At 40.8% G+C, this 17,625-nt stretch overlaps 1 protein-coding gene across 4 annotated transcripts in view; it reads right to left on the reverse strand.

The window, feature by feature from the left end:
- The window catches only part of mettl16 (methyltransferase 16, N6-methyladenosine), a 130,295-nt gene that overhangs the window by 23,642 nt on the left and 89,028 nt on the right, over positions 1-17,625 (reverse strand). For all 4 annotated transcript variants that reach the window (XM_080210816.1, XM_080210813.1, XM_080210814.1 and 1 more), the window contains exons 7-8: positions 1,606-1,675; positions 591-680 (exon numbers count right to left, since the gene is read on the reverse strand). In XM_080210816.1, the coding sequence (XP_080066942.1) occupies positions 591-680; positions 1,606-1,675 (160 nt within the window). The remainder of the gene's footprint in view (positions 1-590; positions 681-1,605; positions 1,676-17,625) is intronic.

The raw sequence follows: 17,625 nt of genomic DNA on the forward strand, positions 1-17,625 counted from the left end.
AGTGTTAATAAAATATGGAAACAAAATTCTCTAAGGAGTAACGTTAATATGCCTAGAAGAGAAATTATATATTCTTCAACATCTTACTAAACATTCTGGAATCCTTAATAAGTATAAATTTGATGCCGCATAATGAATACATCACGTGCCATTAGTCCTAGATATCACAATCCACATAAATTTAATAATGTCACGTTATTCAATCTCCAACTACAACTGGATCAAGACCCATTTGTTAGAAAGAATAATCTACAAATAAGCTTGCAGCTATTCAGTAAATGAGAAATGAAAGCTTCACCACAACCTGATCAGAATCTGTGTGATACACCCAAAATTCAGTGGCAACAAGGTTATTGTTTTGCATTGACTTTTAATGTTTAAATATAAAGTTTACAACACAGCAAGCTCGGTAAAGCTGGGGCTCAGAAGAGGATGATAATACTATATTCTCTTCTGAAAGTACACATTTGAACTCCACATAATAAATTAAGTATGATCATTGAAATATTTTAACCTGGTTGTAATCTTCCATGTTTTAAATTGTATTGGAAGATTGAGGGCTGATATGACTCACTGAACGCAATACTTACAGGCATAATTACATCGTCATAAAAACTCCATGCCAAAGCCCACCTCATGGTTCGTCCTTGACAGAATTCAGTGTGGGTGACTTTAGGGACCTGGATGACATACAGCAGGTGCTTAGAGACAAAAACAAAAGCTTGACTGATTGCAAATTAACTGATGCATTTAGCCCAGGGCTGCCAATTTTTGTTATGTCAATCAGTGACAGACTTAGCAAAAAATGGAAATTTAAATTCCAAAGTGAAGTGCTATTTAGCACAAGATAACCAATATTTAGTTTCAAAACAGCTTACATCCACATGCAAATAAAGAAGCATATTTCGAAGAAGCAGTATGCCTTTAACTTGACAATTTGAATTATTCACAATTAAACCCTGGGATAGGTACTGGTATGTTTGTTTACATGACTATAGACTGGGTTATAAAGGATGCACATGCTCTAAAACCCTAGAGACTTGATTATTTTTAAATTTGTCCCTTTTTAAAAATTGAATTATCTTACATCAAACCCCAGGCCAATTGAGATGTCAGATAAGAGAGCTTTACTCCAAGTTCTTCCACAATTTGATAGTAGTGAGAGCAGGGCCAATTAGTTTCCCATTTTGCAAAGTGCCTTACGTTCGCTCCATGCTTCTTTCTTCACTGCCCAAAAGATATGAAATTTACCATGTGGGGAAATCATAAGCACTAATCAGTGTCCTATTAATCAGATCTCAATGAACATTCTATGAGTGGTACATTCCATTTGCTGATAAGAACTGCCAGACAGCCTTCAAAATTTTGTCTATTTAAGCTATTATTTGGGAATTCAGTACTACAAGATAAATTATTAACACTTAGCCAAAAATGCTCAACGCATCTTAAATGTTAGATTTTGCATTCCAGATGTCAATTTTTTTAATAGCTGAGAAACTTTTAAAATATAATTTCAATTGCTTGCCAAAATGGCAGGTAAATTTCGTTTAGCAAGTGCAGCCCAAACACCTTTCCTTCCTTTCCCTGACATATCTCAATTACTACCTCTTGTTGTCGAAGTTCTTCTTTCAAAGGAGCCAAGCTGCATTTCTTTCCCAACATGCAACTGTACCACCTAGAAGTAGAGAAATCAGGTTAACAAGTAAATACTATCTAAGATGCCCCAGCTTAAAGAGCTGAGGTATTAATTTGTGCATTAAAGGCGTCAATTTCTAGCGATTCGTCAGAGTTCAACTTTTTATATTCATACACATCAACAATATGGTATTAGTTATTCATACATCTTCAACCCAGTTAGGTCCAAAAATGCTTTTTCCTTTTATCAACATTTGTATTTACATTTTTAATGGAACCTATGTAAATTTATCAGCCGGAATTTTACCGCCCAGCCCGCCACGGGAATCGGAGTGGGTGGATCATAGAAAGGTTTGTTGACCTCAAGTGGGATTTTAAGGTTTCGGGGTGAGCGAGACCATAACATCTGTCCTACATATTGTAATTCTACCTTTCTTAGAGAGGAGGTAACAGAACTTGCTGAAGGAAGTGGCAAGATAGCTTCCATTAAAAACGTGAACATAGAAACTTGTAACAGAAATTGTTCTCAGACAGAAGATTTTAAACTATCTTTAAGACAACATCATTGGGTTGACCAATCAAATCACAGAGCCAGAGTGAATCACATCACCGAACTTCCGATAGAACCAATTGTATTTTGCGGCATGTACCAGCTGTGCTAACGTGCCCCTTTAAAGGGGAAATCCTTTGAAGGTCACATGATTGGGCCAGCCCCCACAGAAAGGCTGCATGGGTGCTGTGCTAATTGGGAGCAAGCGTATGCATCCTGGGATGGGGAAGAACTTCAGTTGGAGCCAGAGAGGAGAAAAGCAGACATGTTTTTCAGTTATGTCAGACCAATAAATCAATTAATACTTGAAGCCACAATAGTCACCTTTGACTTTACTACACTGGCGATGAGAAAAAACTTTGCTAATCATCAGGAGATCGCAGTGCTCAGTGATAGGGGAGGAGAATGAATACCAAAGATACAAAGAGGCAGTTATATAAAAACACCTCTAATTGGAAAGATCGAGCTGTTTGACCCATAAATGGAAATTTGAGGCAATATATCAAAAGGCTGTGTTAGTGTTTTGCAGTCAATGAGAGCAGTGATACTACTCAGTCCGTGGCTCATAAACATACAGCCATGTGAGGAATCTAACATCGCCTGACACTCCAGACACAGTCTTTTGACCAGATAGTCGAAATGGTCAAAGATTATTTTAACCCTCGACCTTCAATCATCATGTTGAGGTATGAATTTCATCCTGCAGTCTGGATGCCAAGGGAGACTGCCTCTGGTTTTGTGGCCAGATTGAGAGAATTAACAGAGTACTGCAAGTTTGGTTAGCTTTAGGGAAGATGTTCAGAGACCATTTGGTCTATGGGATCAACAGCCTCACATTGCAGTAAAGGTTGATGGTTGGGACTAAGACCTCCTTATAAAAAGCTGTGGAGATGGTCCAGGTGACTGAAAGTGTTGAGCAAGGCAGAGGTGAACAACAAGGTGTGCCCAATAAGGTGGGAAATGGCTGCTGTAAGGAACAGTACAAGAGAGTGTAGTATAGCACTGGGGGTGGAAGCCTGTTTCTGACATGGCGGAGAGCACTCCCAAGAAACCTACCAGTGCAGAAATGTTTCAGTTGTAAAAGGACGAATCATTTACAAGCATGGAGCAGGATGATGCAGGCAGGATGGAACGCACAAAGAAAATAAACAACAGTAAGGTTAACTCCATTAAAGAAACTGGATGAGGAGCCCAACAGAAAATGCAAATTGTACTCTTTAAATCAGGTCCAACTCAAGCAGGTGTCGCCTACAGAAATAGCCTTAATGGTCAATGACAGATTTCTTAAAATGGAGGGCAGCCAAGGAGCTGCAGTCACAGTCAGAGGAAACAAGCATTCCAAAATCTTCGAAAAGGTCTGCAAACATTAAGATTGAGTGATTCAGGAATCATTTTGTCTGCAGGAGAGACAAAGAACAAAGAGAACAAAGAAAATTACAGCACAGGAACAGGCCCTTTGGCCCCCCAAGCCTGCACTGACCTTGCTGCCCGACTTAACTAAAACCCCTTACCCTTTCAGGGACCATATCCCTCTGTTCCCAACCTATTCATGTATTTGTCAAGATGCCCCTTAAAAGTCACTACTGTATCTGCTTCGGCTACCTTCCCTGGCAACAAGTTCCAGGCACCCAACACTCTGTGTAAAAAAAATCTGCCTCGTACGTCTCCTTTAAACCTTGGCCCGTGCACCTTAAACCTGTGCCCTCTAGTAATTGACTCTTCCACCCTGGGAAAAACTTCTGACTATCCACTCTATCCATGCTTCTCATAATCTAGTAGCCTTCTATCGGATCGCCCCTCAACCTCCATCGTTCCGGTGAGATGTTGAAGATGGTGGGGTCAGCTCCAATTACAGTATTCTACGCAAACCAAACAGCACAATTCTGGTGATTTGAGAGTCACAGACTCTGTCTCATGGGTCAAGACTGGTTGAAGCAGATAAAATTAGACTGGCTGGAGGTATTAACTATAAGGATGGAGGATTTCAAGAGCTATTGGGCCAATTTGCCAAAATTTATTTAAACTCCGAAGGAAATGCCTAAATTTTTTTGGGCCCGCCCAGTGCCTTATGCATTCAAGGCAGAAATAGAGCTAGGGAGATTCGAAGACTTAGGTCTCTTAAAACCTGTACAGTTTTCTGAATGGGCTATGCCTATAGTCCCTATTCCAAAACCTGATCATGCTGGAAGAATCTGTGGGGATTATATAAATTAACTCTAACGCAAAAAGCTCAGATAGATATCCTATTCCAAAAATGAGGACCTCTACACCAAATTAGCAGGGGACGTTAAGTATATCAAGTTTTATCTCCGTCTTGCCTATCAGCGGTTGGAATTGGATGAAGATTCCCAGTGGTTAGTTACCATCGACATGCACAAATGGTTATGCCAGTGCACCCATTCAGCCTTGAGTCTCATTGGCCTGTGCCATTTTCCACCGTACAATGGCAAGTTTATTGCAGGACATTCCTAAAATAATGGAGTACCTGAATGACGTCCTAATTATAGCAGTGTCCCCTGAGGAGCATAGGGTAAATTCAGAGGAGGTTCTAAGAAGTTTTAAAGAAGTGGGCATCCATTTGAAATGAGAGAAATGCACTTTCCAGGTGAATGAAGTTACATACTTGGGTTTCAGGTGAGATATAAAGGTCTACATCCTTTGCAGGATAAAGTTAAAGCCATAAAGGAAATATCGCAGTCGAGAAAAGTATCAGAGTTAAAACTGTTTCTAGGAATGGTGAATTATTACGGCAGCTTCCTAAAAAATGTGTCTATAATTTTAACCCCTTTTCATACGCTTTTGAAGAAGCATCAGTGATAGAAATGGGGAAAAGCACAAGAAGAAACATTTGCAAAAGTAAAGCAAGTCTTAGTCGTTGATACAGCTTGCACATGGTGATCCAAACCAAACCATTAGTAGATGCTTATGATGCATCACCATATGAACTGGGAGCAGACTTGCCCCACAAAATGTCAGACAGAGTAAAGTGAACAAATGCATCTGAATCAAGACTCTTACCAGATGCTGAGAAAAAGTATTCTTAGATTGACAAAGAAAGTCTGGCTTCAATTTATGCAGTGAAGACATCTCATCCATATCTATACATAGCAGACATTTCACCATAGTATCAGACCACAAACTGTTGTTGGGTTTACTCCAAGAGGATAAACCAGTGCCACCAATTGCTTCTGTGAGGGTGCAGAGATTGGCTCTACAGCTAGCTGCGTACCAGCTACTCTTTCCAGCATAGGCCAGGAATGCAAACATTGAATGCGGATACGCTCAGCCATCTCCCTCCGCTGTAGAAGGTACCATCACCACAGAAATAGTGCTGGTGCTGCATTGATCTCAGTTACTCATATAAAAACTTGGACCAAAAGGGACCCACAGTGTTCTCAAAGGTTAACTGGATGGTGATGCAAGGATGGCACCAAGTCAAAGTGAATCAGACCTTACCTGCAGGCTAGGGTGGTTCTAACGTGTGGGAGCGGTGTGTTATGTGAGGGACTCATGTTATAGTACCATCCCACAGCTGGTGGTGTTTACTAAGGAAATTGCATGCTGCACACCCTGGACAAAGTAGGATTAAAGCACTAGTCTGAAGTTATGTTTGGTGTCCAGGCATCAATAAAGAAATCGAAAGAATGGTCAGCCAGTGCCAGAGTTGTGAAGCCCAGTAGTCATTGCTGCTACCAGCAAAAATGCATCCATGGGAGAGGCTGGGTTGGCTGTGGTCATGTCTGTATACAGACTTGGTAGGACTGTTATCCACTACTCCACCAATCATCAGAAATTTACTGACCCACCCTTCAGCACCCTCCTCCAAGTCACTGATAAAAATCACAAATAGCAAAGGACCCAGCACTGATCCCTGTGGCACACTGCTGGAAGCTGATCTCCAGTCTGAAAATTTTCCATCCACCACGACCCTCTGTCTTCTATGAAATAGCCAGTTACTTATCCAATCGGCCAAATTTCCCTCTATCCCACACCTCCTTACTTTCTTCATGAGCCTACCATGGGGAACCTTATCAAACGCCTTACTAAAATCCATGTATACAACATCAACTGCTCTACTTTCACCTGCACACTTAGTTACCTCCTCAAAGAATTCAGTCAAATTTGTGAGGCAAGACTTACCCTTCACAAATCCGTGCTGACTATCCTGGATTAAGCTGCATCTTTCCAAATGGTCATAAATCCTGTCCTTCAGTACCTTTTCCATTAACTTACCAATCACTGAAGTAAGACTAACTGGCCTATAATTAACAGGGTCATTCCTATTTCCTTTCTTGAACAGAGGAACAACATTTGCCACTCTCCAGTCCTCCAGTACTATTCCCATGGACAGTGAGGACCCACAGATCAAAGCCAAAGGCTCTGCAATCTCATCCCTTGCCTCCCAAAGAATCCTAGGATCTATCCCATTTGGCCCTGGGGACTTACTGATCTCAGGTTTTTCAAAATCGCTAATACATCTTCCCTCAGAACATTTACCTCCTCCAGCCTATCAGCCTGTATTACACTCTCATCCTCAAAAACACAGCCCTTCTCCTTGGTAGACACTGAAGAAAAGCATTCATCACCTCTCCTATGTCTTCTGACTCCATGCACAAGCTCCCATTTCTATCCTTGACCAGCCCTAACCTCACCCTGTTCATCCTTTTATTTCTCACATAAGGGTAAAAAGCCTTGGGGTTATCCTTTATCCAAGCTGTCAAGGGCTTCTCATACTCCCTCATAGCTCTCGTAAGCCCTTTTTTATTTCATTCCTTGCTACCTTGTAAACGACCCAACTGAACCTTGTTTTCTCAAACTTACATATGCTTCCTTTTTCCTCTTGACAAGACATTCAACCTCTTTTGTGAGCCATGGTTCCCTCACTCGGCATTTCCTCGCTGCCTGACAGGGACATACCTATCAAGTACACACAATATTTGCTCCTTGGACAAGCTCCACTTTTCATTCATGCCTTTCCCTAACAGTTTCCCTAACGCTCCCTAATTCTTGCCTAATCACATCATAATTACCCCCTCCCAATTATAAACCTTGCCCTGCCGTATGGCCCTATCCCTCTCCATTGCAATAATGAAAGACAGATCTTGCTTCTTTGTTTACTGTTGCCACTCCACAGTTCAAAGATTCAAATCACTGACTATTCTGTCAGTATCTGTTCTTGTGTCATGCACATCTCTTAATTTCAAGTCAACTGCCCTAGTTTTAACTGCCCAATTTTAACAACTTCTTGGGTACCCCAAGCCAAATTCCAATACCAAAAATAATTTTCACAAATAATGGTGAAAATATATAATTGAGGTTCCACATTGTGTACATGAACTAATTACATTGCATTTGTAGCTCTAAGTTGCTTTCTTGCATTTCCTATTTATGGTATTTTAGAATAAATTGTCCATAACTCTTCCACAGCATTGCATCAGCCTACTTCCACAACTTTCTCTAGTCTTACATCATCGCTGGAAACCATTCGTCCTCCTCCTCCTCTGGTCTTCTCTATCCTATCCTCCATTCATTCTGCTAGCCGTCTTGATCCTACTTACTGAAATTCACTCCTTAAACTCCTGTGCCTCTCCACTTTGCTGTCCATCTTTTAAAAATAACTTCTCAAGCGCCTTATCTTTGACCAACCTTTTGCTCCCTCCTATTTCTTGCACCATGGCTCAGCATCTGTTTCTTTATTCTTTTGTGCATTTATTTTTCTGCAACCCCAAATGAAGTGCAATGTGAGACATTTTCTTCAAACAGCAATGCAAGTTGTACGGACGGACATCCTTTAAGCTATAATAAATCAGCCCACTATAATAAAAATGACCAATTAGATCTAAAAATAGATAATTGTAATAACAACATAACTGATGCCCAGTCCACACAGTGAATTTGTACTATCTATACCTGCTATTTTAATGATTGTAACTTTTGAAAGGCATTATTAAATAACTTCAATTGTTGAAAATACTGAAAGCCTTAAACAAACATTGTGAAATACAATTCATAATCCCAACTTTTTGTAGCCTTTCTGCCTCCGCACTCTGGGACATAATTTTCTCATTAGCGCAAAAGTACTGATCCATACTTTTATTACCTCCACACAGATTTCTCCAGTGTTTTCTTTATAAATCTCTTCTCCATAAATTCAGTCAATTCAGAACTGGGCCAGATGAATCCTCTATTGCAATAAAACTTGATCTCCAACAAGATTTCAATCCATGATTCACTGGTTCTCCGTTGCTCATTTCATCATCAAGATTTTAATTCTCACCTTTAAACTCCTGCCATTTAAGGTGTAGACAAAGAGAATCTCTTCCGCTCAAAGGGTGCAAGAGAGCAAAATGAAGTTGAAACCACAACCAAATCAGCCATCACCTTGTTGATTAGCAGAGCAAGTTAGAAGGGTTGAAGAGCCTACACCTGCTCCTAAGTCCCAGGTTCATATGTTCCAAGATCACTTACTATACCAAATGAACTGCTCTAGCTGTGCACCCACATCTTCTTTGCCAGTGTAATATAAACAGGACCTAGATTTAAGGCTGATAAAATTGGATATCCTAAATTAAAGAATTGGGCATATTAAAATACCATGAGCAGGCCAATTGTACAATACATAAACCTATCTGGGCTTGATTTATCAATCACCCATCAAAAGTCGTTGCACCCTACTGATACTTAGGAGATCTTTGCACCCCATTGAAATGCACCGGCCTATTGTCAGAAGTCCAGATCGGGCCAGACTTTCTGTTACTGCAAGTTCCCGCAGTTGGCTTAATCTGATAACAAGCTACATGTAAGCAACAGCATGGAGATGGATGCCTAGTACCCTATCAGGCAGACATCAAGAAACCCACTGGGTATTGGAACTCCCTCCTGGAACCTCATTGGCCAGAAGCCAGAGAAGTTTCTGGAAAGGCAAGCAGGCAGGGGATAAAGAGACACATTTTCAGATGCAACAGCAGTGAAGACTTGATGAAGGAGGCAACCCTTGACCATTCGGAAGACTGAACAGAGAAGGGAGGAAGGAAGAAGCTGCCATCAAGACTCACCTTCGTAATGACGGACCAGAAGAACTCAGAGAATCGAGCCTGCAGTTTTAACCAAACCACCTTTGTGGGTAGTATACTTGAATCTGGGGTATCCTCTTGTTTTATGTGGGTAATTTAAGGGTTAGTAGTGTTATTATTAATAAACTTGTTGAACCTTTACTTGTGTTTGTCCTTTGTCCATCTTGTAAATAAGGGCACCGGGGTAAAACATTGGAGTCAGCAAACTGCTCAAAAGTATTGGAGAATTAACAGGTACAACACCAGAATTACAGCGTAGTCCTCATTTACTTTGTTCTCCATTGGCAATAATCTGTCCAGTGGCAATGATTTGCCTGTTGCTTAATTTGATTTATTATTGTCACATGTATAAGTATACAGTGAGAAGTATTTTTTCGTGTGTGCTATACAAAGCATATGATTCAAAGAGGACAGGATGCAGAATGTAGTGTTACAGTCATAGATAGGATATAACGAAAGATCAACTTAATCTAAGGTAGGTCCATTCAAAAGTCTGATGATAGCTCTTGAGTCGGTTGGTACACAATGTCAGACTTTTGTATTATTTTCCCAATGGAAAAAGGTGAAGGGAAAATGCCAGGGGTGCATGAGGTCCTTGATTATGCTGGCTGCTTTTTCAAGGCAGTAGAAAGTGTAGATGGAGTCAATGGATGAGAGGCTGGTTTGCGTGACAGACTGGGCTTCGTTCACAACCCTTTGTAGATGCTTGCAGTCTTATACAGAGCAGGAGCCTTATCAGACTGCGATATAAACTGAAAGGATGCTTTCTGTGGTGCGGCTGTAAAAGCTGGTGAGAGTTGCACTGGACATACCAAATTTCCTTGGCTTCCTGAGAAAGTTTAGGCGTTGCTGCAATTTCTTAACTATACTGCAGCATGGAGGGACCAGGATAGGTTTTTGGTGATCTGGACACCTAGAAATCTGAAGCTCTCGACCATTTCCACTTCATTCCTATTGATGTAGATAGAGGCATGTCCTCCACTACACTTCCTGAAATCAATGACTATCTCCTTTACCCTGTGGTCCCTGATGCTTCCCTCTAACCATTTTATCTTGCTGACTTGTCTCTCATCTTCATAAGCCTATCAATCTCTTTTAACCCTTTCCATTTTTTACTCTGCACCTCCAGTAAAATATTCTAAGGTGATTTTCTATGAGAAGATCATTAGAAATACAGAAGCTTTTTACCAAAAAGAAAATTATTTTAATATGTTCTGGTGAATTTTCTTAATATATCTGTTCATCTGCGTCTGGTGCCAAGAGATTTGAGCATGAACATAATGCTTGGAAAACTTTCTTCACTTAGGTGATTCAGCATTTTTGTCACCTGCAGCTGGTCATCCAGAATTTTAGTTCATGCCAAGATTTGACTCATCCAGTAATTTGAGTTAAACAATGTAAATAATGCAGCGATATTTTAGTGTTAAAAACTTCAGATAATATGAGTACGAGTAGACTTTGTTCATTTTTTAAATGACTTAAACAAAATAAGATAAAAATTTGAATATCTGTCTGAAATAATATTGGAGCTATTGCGTACCAACAAAAATACCAACTCTGCCTTCCAATAAAATTTTGTTAGCCATGGCAATGTTTCTTTAATTCCAACTCCCCACTTTTTCTCCATAATCTTTTTCTCCATAATCTTTAAGACCCATAATTTCCAAAGGTCTGTTTCCCATAAATTGACTATGCCTTCAAGGAATTATTGGGCAATGTATTCCATGTGCTCACACACTATAAAAGGAAAAATATCTGGCATTCAGTTTCAACTGCTTTAAATAAAAATTCCCTGTATTATAACAATGATATTTCAAATAGTACTTCATTGGTTCTGAAAAACTTTGGGACATTCTAAAGATGCAAGCGGCACTATATCAATGTAAGTATTTCTTTCTAAATTCTAAGGACTTTCTTTCTACATTCTATTACATACCATGATTCTGGATTCCCTTTCCTTAATTTATTTTAAATATCTCAATTTGACACCTCTTAACAATTAATTTCCAGGCACTGTAGTCCAAATTAATACAACTTTTCAAAGCTTGGTTTTTAAACCCTGCCTGTGTGAATCATCATCAGACTAATTCCGAGGCCAATATATGCGATGCTGGCCTTCATAGCGAGGGGGATTGAATATAAAAGTAGGGAGGTCTTGCTGCAGCTGTATAGGGCATTGGTGAGGCCGCAGCTGGAGTACTGTGTGCAGTTTTGGGCGCCGCACCTGCGCAAGGATATTTTGGCCCTGGAGGGAGTGCAGAGGAGGTTTACTAGGCTGATACCGGAGTTGAGGGGATTGAGCTATGAGGAGAGGCTGAATAAACTAGGCTTGTACTCGTTAGAGTTTAGAAGAATGAGGGGAGATCTCATTGAGACGTATAAGATGATGAATGGGATGGATAGGATAGAGGTGGAGAGACTCTTCCCGCTCAAAAAAGACAGTAGGACTAGGGGACACAGCCTCAAGATAAAGGGGGGGCGGTTTAGAACGGAGTTGAGGAGGAACTTCTTCACTCAAAGGGTGGTGAATCTCTGGAATTCTCTGCCCGTTGAAGTGGTGGAGGCTGCCTCGCTAAATATTTTTAAGAAGCGGGTTGATGGGTTCTTGATAAGAGAGGGGATTAAGGGTTATGGGGAGAGGGTGGGAAAGTGAAACTGAGCCACGACAGATCAGCCATGATCTTATTGAATGGGGGGGCAGGCTCGAAGGGCTAGATGGCCTACTCCTGCTCCTATTTCTTATGCTTCCTTAAATAGAATAGCTAAAACGAAACACAACGAAGTTTGAGCAGCACTTGTACCACTGTAATCCTTCCTGTTTTTCTTTTCTACACTCTTGCGATGAAGCCCAATATCCTGTTAACCCTTCTGGTGGCTTCCTGCATCTGTGAGGTAGCTTTAACGATTTATGCACTGAGCCCTAAAAATCCTTTCGTTCATCAAATCCCCATCCCCACTCCAGCACGTCCCAATTTACAATATATTCTCATCTGCCATTTTTACATCTATTATGTTCTATGTGCTATTTGTGTAAATGAAACAATCCAGGATGTTGCCTGGACTGGGAGGCATGCCTTATGAAGTTAGGTTGAGGGAACTGGGACTCTTTTCCCTGGAGAGACGAAGGTTGAGAGGCGACTTGATAGAAGTTTATAAAATGTTGAGAGGAGTAGATAGGGTGGATTCTCAGAGGCTATTTCCCCGGGTTGAAATGGTCGCTACGAGAGGACACAGATTTAAGGTGCGGGGAGGAAAGTACAGAAGTGATGTTAGGGGTAAGTTTTTCACTCAGAGGGTGGTGAGTGAATGGAATCGGCTGCCGTCAGTGGTGGTGGAGGCGAACTCGCTGGGGTCTTTTAAAAGACTTCTGGATGAGTATATGGGGTTTAATGGGATTGGGGGTTATAGATAGGTCTATAGATTGGTAGGTGTTGATGTGATCGGCGCAACTCGTGGGCCAAAGGGCCTGTTTGTGCTGTAGTGTTCTATGTTCTAACCCAATGATTGTACTGTGGAGATGGAGAAAAATACAAATGGAGACTCACTGGAATGGTACCACAAAGAAGATACAGAGAACCAAAGAGAGATGTAAACATATAGTAATAAACAGAAAGGCAACATGAGAGCAAGGTAATTATAATAAGTCCAAGAAAATAGAAAACAACAAAAAAAAGAAAAACTAGGTATCGAGAATTGAAAGACTGTGACTATCAGTCAAATCTCCATTCACTGCAGCAGGACCAGAGAATACCAGCTGCAGGGATGGTTGCAGAATTCTGGCCTATAATGCAGGGAGAAAGACTTCGTTCATAATTAGTTTTCTTAAGACATGTGTTGAGAAAGAATGATGCTGGCGAACAGCTATCACCAGGAATTGGCATTAGTTCAATTTTTAATCTTTTACTTATTTACTAAATATGTGCTTTCGAGGCAGATGACATAGTCAGGCAGTGACACTTAAGTTTTCTGAAAAGTTACAGCAGTGGTTGACATTTAACCTAAAGTTCACAGGCAGCAGAAACCACATATGTATGTCCTTCTGAGTCCTCCAGGGTTAGAAGATGTTGAAATCAATGCAGCAAGAGGTATTTTGTCCCATTATCATTTTGCAGCCTTGGGGTTAAATGAATCACACAGCATGTGTGCAAATTGCAACGGAAGATAAAAAGAGTTCATAAGTGGATGGCAGCACGCATGTTAACAGCAAGTACATAGCAACCGTGAACTCAGTTAATATTTGATTTAAACTATAATTTATATCAAAGGTGTTTTTTCTTTTGGTTTTGCATTTCAAGAAGCTTGATACCACGCAATGATTGGCACCCCCAATCAAAACATTCGCTCCCTCCACTACTGATGCACAGTTGCAGCAGTGTGTACAAAATGCAAGATACACTGCAGGAACTCATTAAGGCTCCTTAAACAGCATGTTCCAAACCCATGACCTCCACACTCCAGAAAGACAAAAGCGCCAGGTCCATGGGAATAGTACCATCTGGAAGCTCCCTTCCAAGCTAGGTGCCATCCTGACTTGGAAATATATCTCCACTCCTTCACCGTCACTGGGTTAAATTTCTGGAATTCCCTCCCCAGCAGCACTGTGGATGTACCCATATCACTTGAACTGCAGAGGTTCAAGAAGGCAACTCACTTTCTGTAGGACAATTATGGATGGACAATAAATACTGACTGAACCAACTATGCCCACATCCCATTAAATATATATATTTTTTTACAGTGTTCCATGAATCCTGAATTTTATGCAAGTTTTGCTATACATAGAGCTAGACGCTTACAACACAAGAGAAGGCCATTTCACCAATCATGTCCTTGCAGCTCTTTGTTCTCAGAATTCATAACTAATCCTGCAAGCTAGTTTCTCCACATGGCCCTGTTATCTTCCACAGCTTCAAAATTTATTAACGTTATATAAACCTGATGGTTGTCAATTTACTCATGCGTACTGATATGGAATGCCCATAAAATTTGGTGTGTGCTATGTTGCACACAATGTGGATATCATTGCGGGGGTGGGGGGTGAGTGTTGACGGTGGTGTTGCAGTTGCACTTCTCCAAGATACAGCTAAGCTGCCTAAATTTGGTGCTAATTCTTGACAAATAGTCATTTGGATGAGGTACTAGAAAGAAACAACCAATGTGCAACAATGAGGTCTAAATTTTCAATCGATCAGACAGGATAAATAGAAGCGAAATTAGAAAGCTAACATTAGTAGATAATGACTTCAGATAAGAATTCACAGCTTTCCAACAGAAATCAATGAGTGGAAGCCACATATTTACTGCTGTTTATTTTTAAGAAAAAGGTTATAATTGGAATTGTAGAGCTTTTTCTAAACTGTAGATGTTCACTTATTCACTTAAGATGAAAGCAGATAAAATCGCTGGCTCCAATGCACCCCTCCCCATTGAGCTCAATGCATTTTGTGCCCATTTTGAGCATGAAGTCAGCAAGAGCGCACACTCCATCCTGGAAGCCTCAGATAAACCTGTATCCGAGGTCACCATTGCTGACGTCAGAGCAGCCTTCACAAAAGTCAATCCATGGAAAGCGACTGGCCCAGGTGGGGTACATAGTCGAGCGCTCAGATCCTGCATGGACTAGCTGGCGGGGTTATTCACAACATCTCCAACTCTCTTTACACCAATCTGAGGTCCCTACCTGCTTCAAGAAGATGACCATCATCCTCGTACCAAAGAAAAGTCAGGCAGCGTGCCTTAATGACTATCATCCAGTGGCTCTGACATCAAACATTATGAAGTGCTTTGAAAGTTAGTCATGGCATGAATCAAATCCTGCCTCCCAGACTGCCTGAATGTGCTACAGTTCCCCTATCGCTGCAACAGGTCCACTGCAGATGCCATCTCTCTGAGCCTACACTCAACCCTGGAACACCTAGATTACAAAAACACCTATGTCAGACTCCTATTCATCGATGACCTCTTAGCCTTTAACGCCATTATTACTACAAGACTCACCTCCAAACTTACTGGCCTGGGGCTTGGCTCCTCCCTCTGCAACTGGGCCCTAGACTTCCTAACCCACAGTCAGTAAGGATAGGCAACAACACCTCCTCCATGATCATCCTCAACACCGGTGTCCCAAAATGCTGTGTCCATCGAGAATCTGGTGAACTGTTGTGACGACAATAATCTCTCCCTCAATGTCAACAAAACAAAGGAGATAGTCATCAGGAACTGTAGTGGAGGCCATGCCCCTGTCTACATCAATAGGGGCAAAGTAGAAATGGTCGAGAGCTTCAAGATTTTAGATGTCCAGATCAACAACCTGTCCTGGTCCCTTCATGTGAACACTATAGTTAAGAAAGCCCATCAACGCCTCTGCTTACTCAGGAGACTAAGGAAATTTGGCATGTCCACTACTCTCACCAACTTCTACAGATACACCATAAAAAGCATTCTTTCTGGTTGCATCACAGCTAGGTAAGGCTCCTGTTCTGTCCAAGACTGCAAGAAACTACAGTTGTGAATGAAGCCCAGTTCTCCCAACCATTGACACTGTCTACATTTCCCGCCGCCTTGGAAAAGCAGGCAGCATACTTAAGGACCCCACACACCCTAAACATATTTTCTCCCACCTTCTTCCGTCAGGAAAAAAATACAAAAGTCTGAAATCACGTACCAACCAACTCAAAAACAACTTCTTCCCTGCTGCCATCAGGTTTCTGAATGGACCTACCTCGCATTATGTTGATCTTTCGCTACACCCTAGCTACAGCTATAACACTACATTCTGCACTCTCTCTTTTCCTTCTCTATGTACGGTATGCTTTGTCTGTGTAACGTGCAAGAAACAATACTTTTCACTGTATACTAATACATGTGACAATAATAAATCAAATTTAAAAAAATATAAGATTATTTCTACCTTTCAGCTTTAAGCTGCAAACTATTATAGTGTGAACAGAACAGACAACTTCTCGGCAACAAATGAATGAGACAGATAAAGAGCTTCACAATGGATTTGTGTCACAGACTTTGATTGGAGTAGAAAGCAAAATAGGCATGAAAGAGTCTGACATCTGACAATTCTGTCACAACTCATTGCTCTCCATCCGTTTGTTTGCAAATTTTAGCTGCAGATCTGATGCTTGACTGTTCATCTCAAAATGTGAGTAAGGGTTTGAGCCTGCACTATCATAGCTTTCTCTTGCATTGTTCTGAATAGAGCAACTTCTCATTATCTGTGATGTTGCTCCTAAAATTAAAATTTGCCTCAAGAACAGCCAGTTAGAGACTTGAATTAAAAACCCAAACTGCTTTGGAACAAATGATGAAGATGCTGAAAAATAATTGACTTCTTAATTTCTAACAACAGTTCAGATCACCAACAACCTCCTGATCCCTCCATGCGGAGCTTTAGTTAACAAAGCCCACCAACGCCTCTACTTTCTCAGGAAACTAAGGCATTTGGCACGTTTGCTACAAACAATTTCTAACAAGTATTCAATGACCTATTTTAATACGTGCCATATTTAATAACCAAAATGATTAACAAATATACAAGCTGTTGAATCATATATCCTATCACACTTTTCTGGACACACTATTACAGTATCTTGCTAAAATAATAGAATCCCTACAGTGCAGAAGGCCATTCATCCCAATGAGTCTGCACTGGCTCCCTGGCAGAGCATCCCACCTAAGCCATATTCTTGTAACTCCATATATTTATCCCACTAATCCTCTAGCCCATACATCTTGAGCCACTGAGGGGTAACTTAGCATGGCCAATCCACCTAACCCACACATCTTTAGACCATGGGAGGAAACCAGAGTATGTGGAGAAATCCCACGCAGACACTGGGAGAGCGTGCAAACTCTACACAGACAGTGACCCAAGGCTGGAATTGAACCCAGGTCCCTGGCACTGTGAGGCAGCAGTGCTAACCATTGTATCAAGTTAGATCTGAGGGGTGTTCAGTTAGGCATCTGTAACACAAGATAATGCCTGAAGGCAAAGTTGGAATGACTGGCGTTTTAAGTATCAATTCACTTTGCACCTCATTTGTATTTGAACAAAATCATATTTGTGGCTGTCATCTCAATTCAGCATTTTGTATTAGGAGCAGGAAGTGCTAGGAATACTCAGCACGTAGCATACAGTTCATTTGACCTAAATGGAGTTATACAATGTAGTAATTAGGCAACTTTTCAAATTTCCTTTCACGGTGGTTTCAAATTTCTACCATTTAGAATATGTTAGGATTTAAAAGGTACTAAGCATATCATAAAACTACAACATGCTTTAAAACACCACAGTCATCATTGTTTGAATAAAGAAAATAAATTGTCAGAAAATAAAGGTTAGCATTTCTGGTGACAGCC

This window comes from Carcharhinus amblyrhynchos, chromosome 23 (genome assembly GCF_965287045.1).
Source record: "Carcharhinus amblyrhynchos chromosome 23, sCarAmb.v2.hapA, whole genome shotgun sequence".
NCBI lineage: Eukaryota > Metazoa > Chordata > Chondrichthyes > Carcharhiniformes > Carcharhinidae > Carcharhinus > Carcharhinus amblyrhynchos.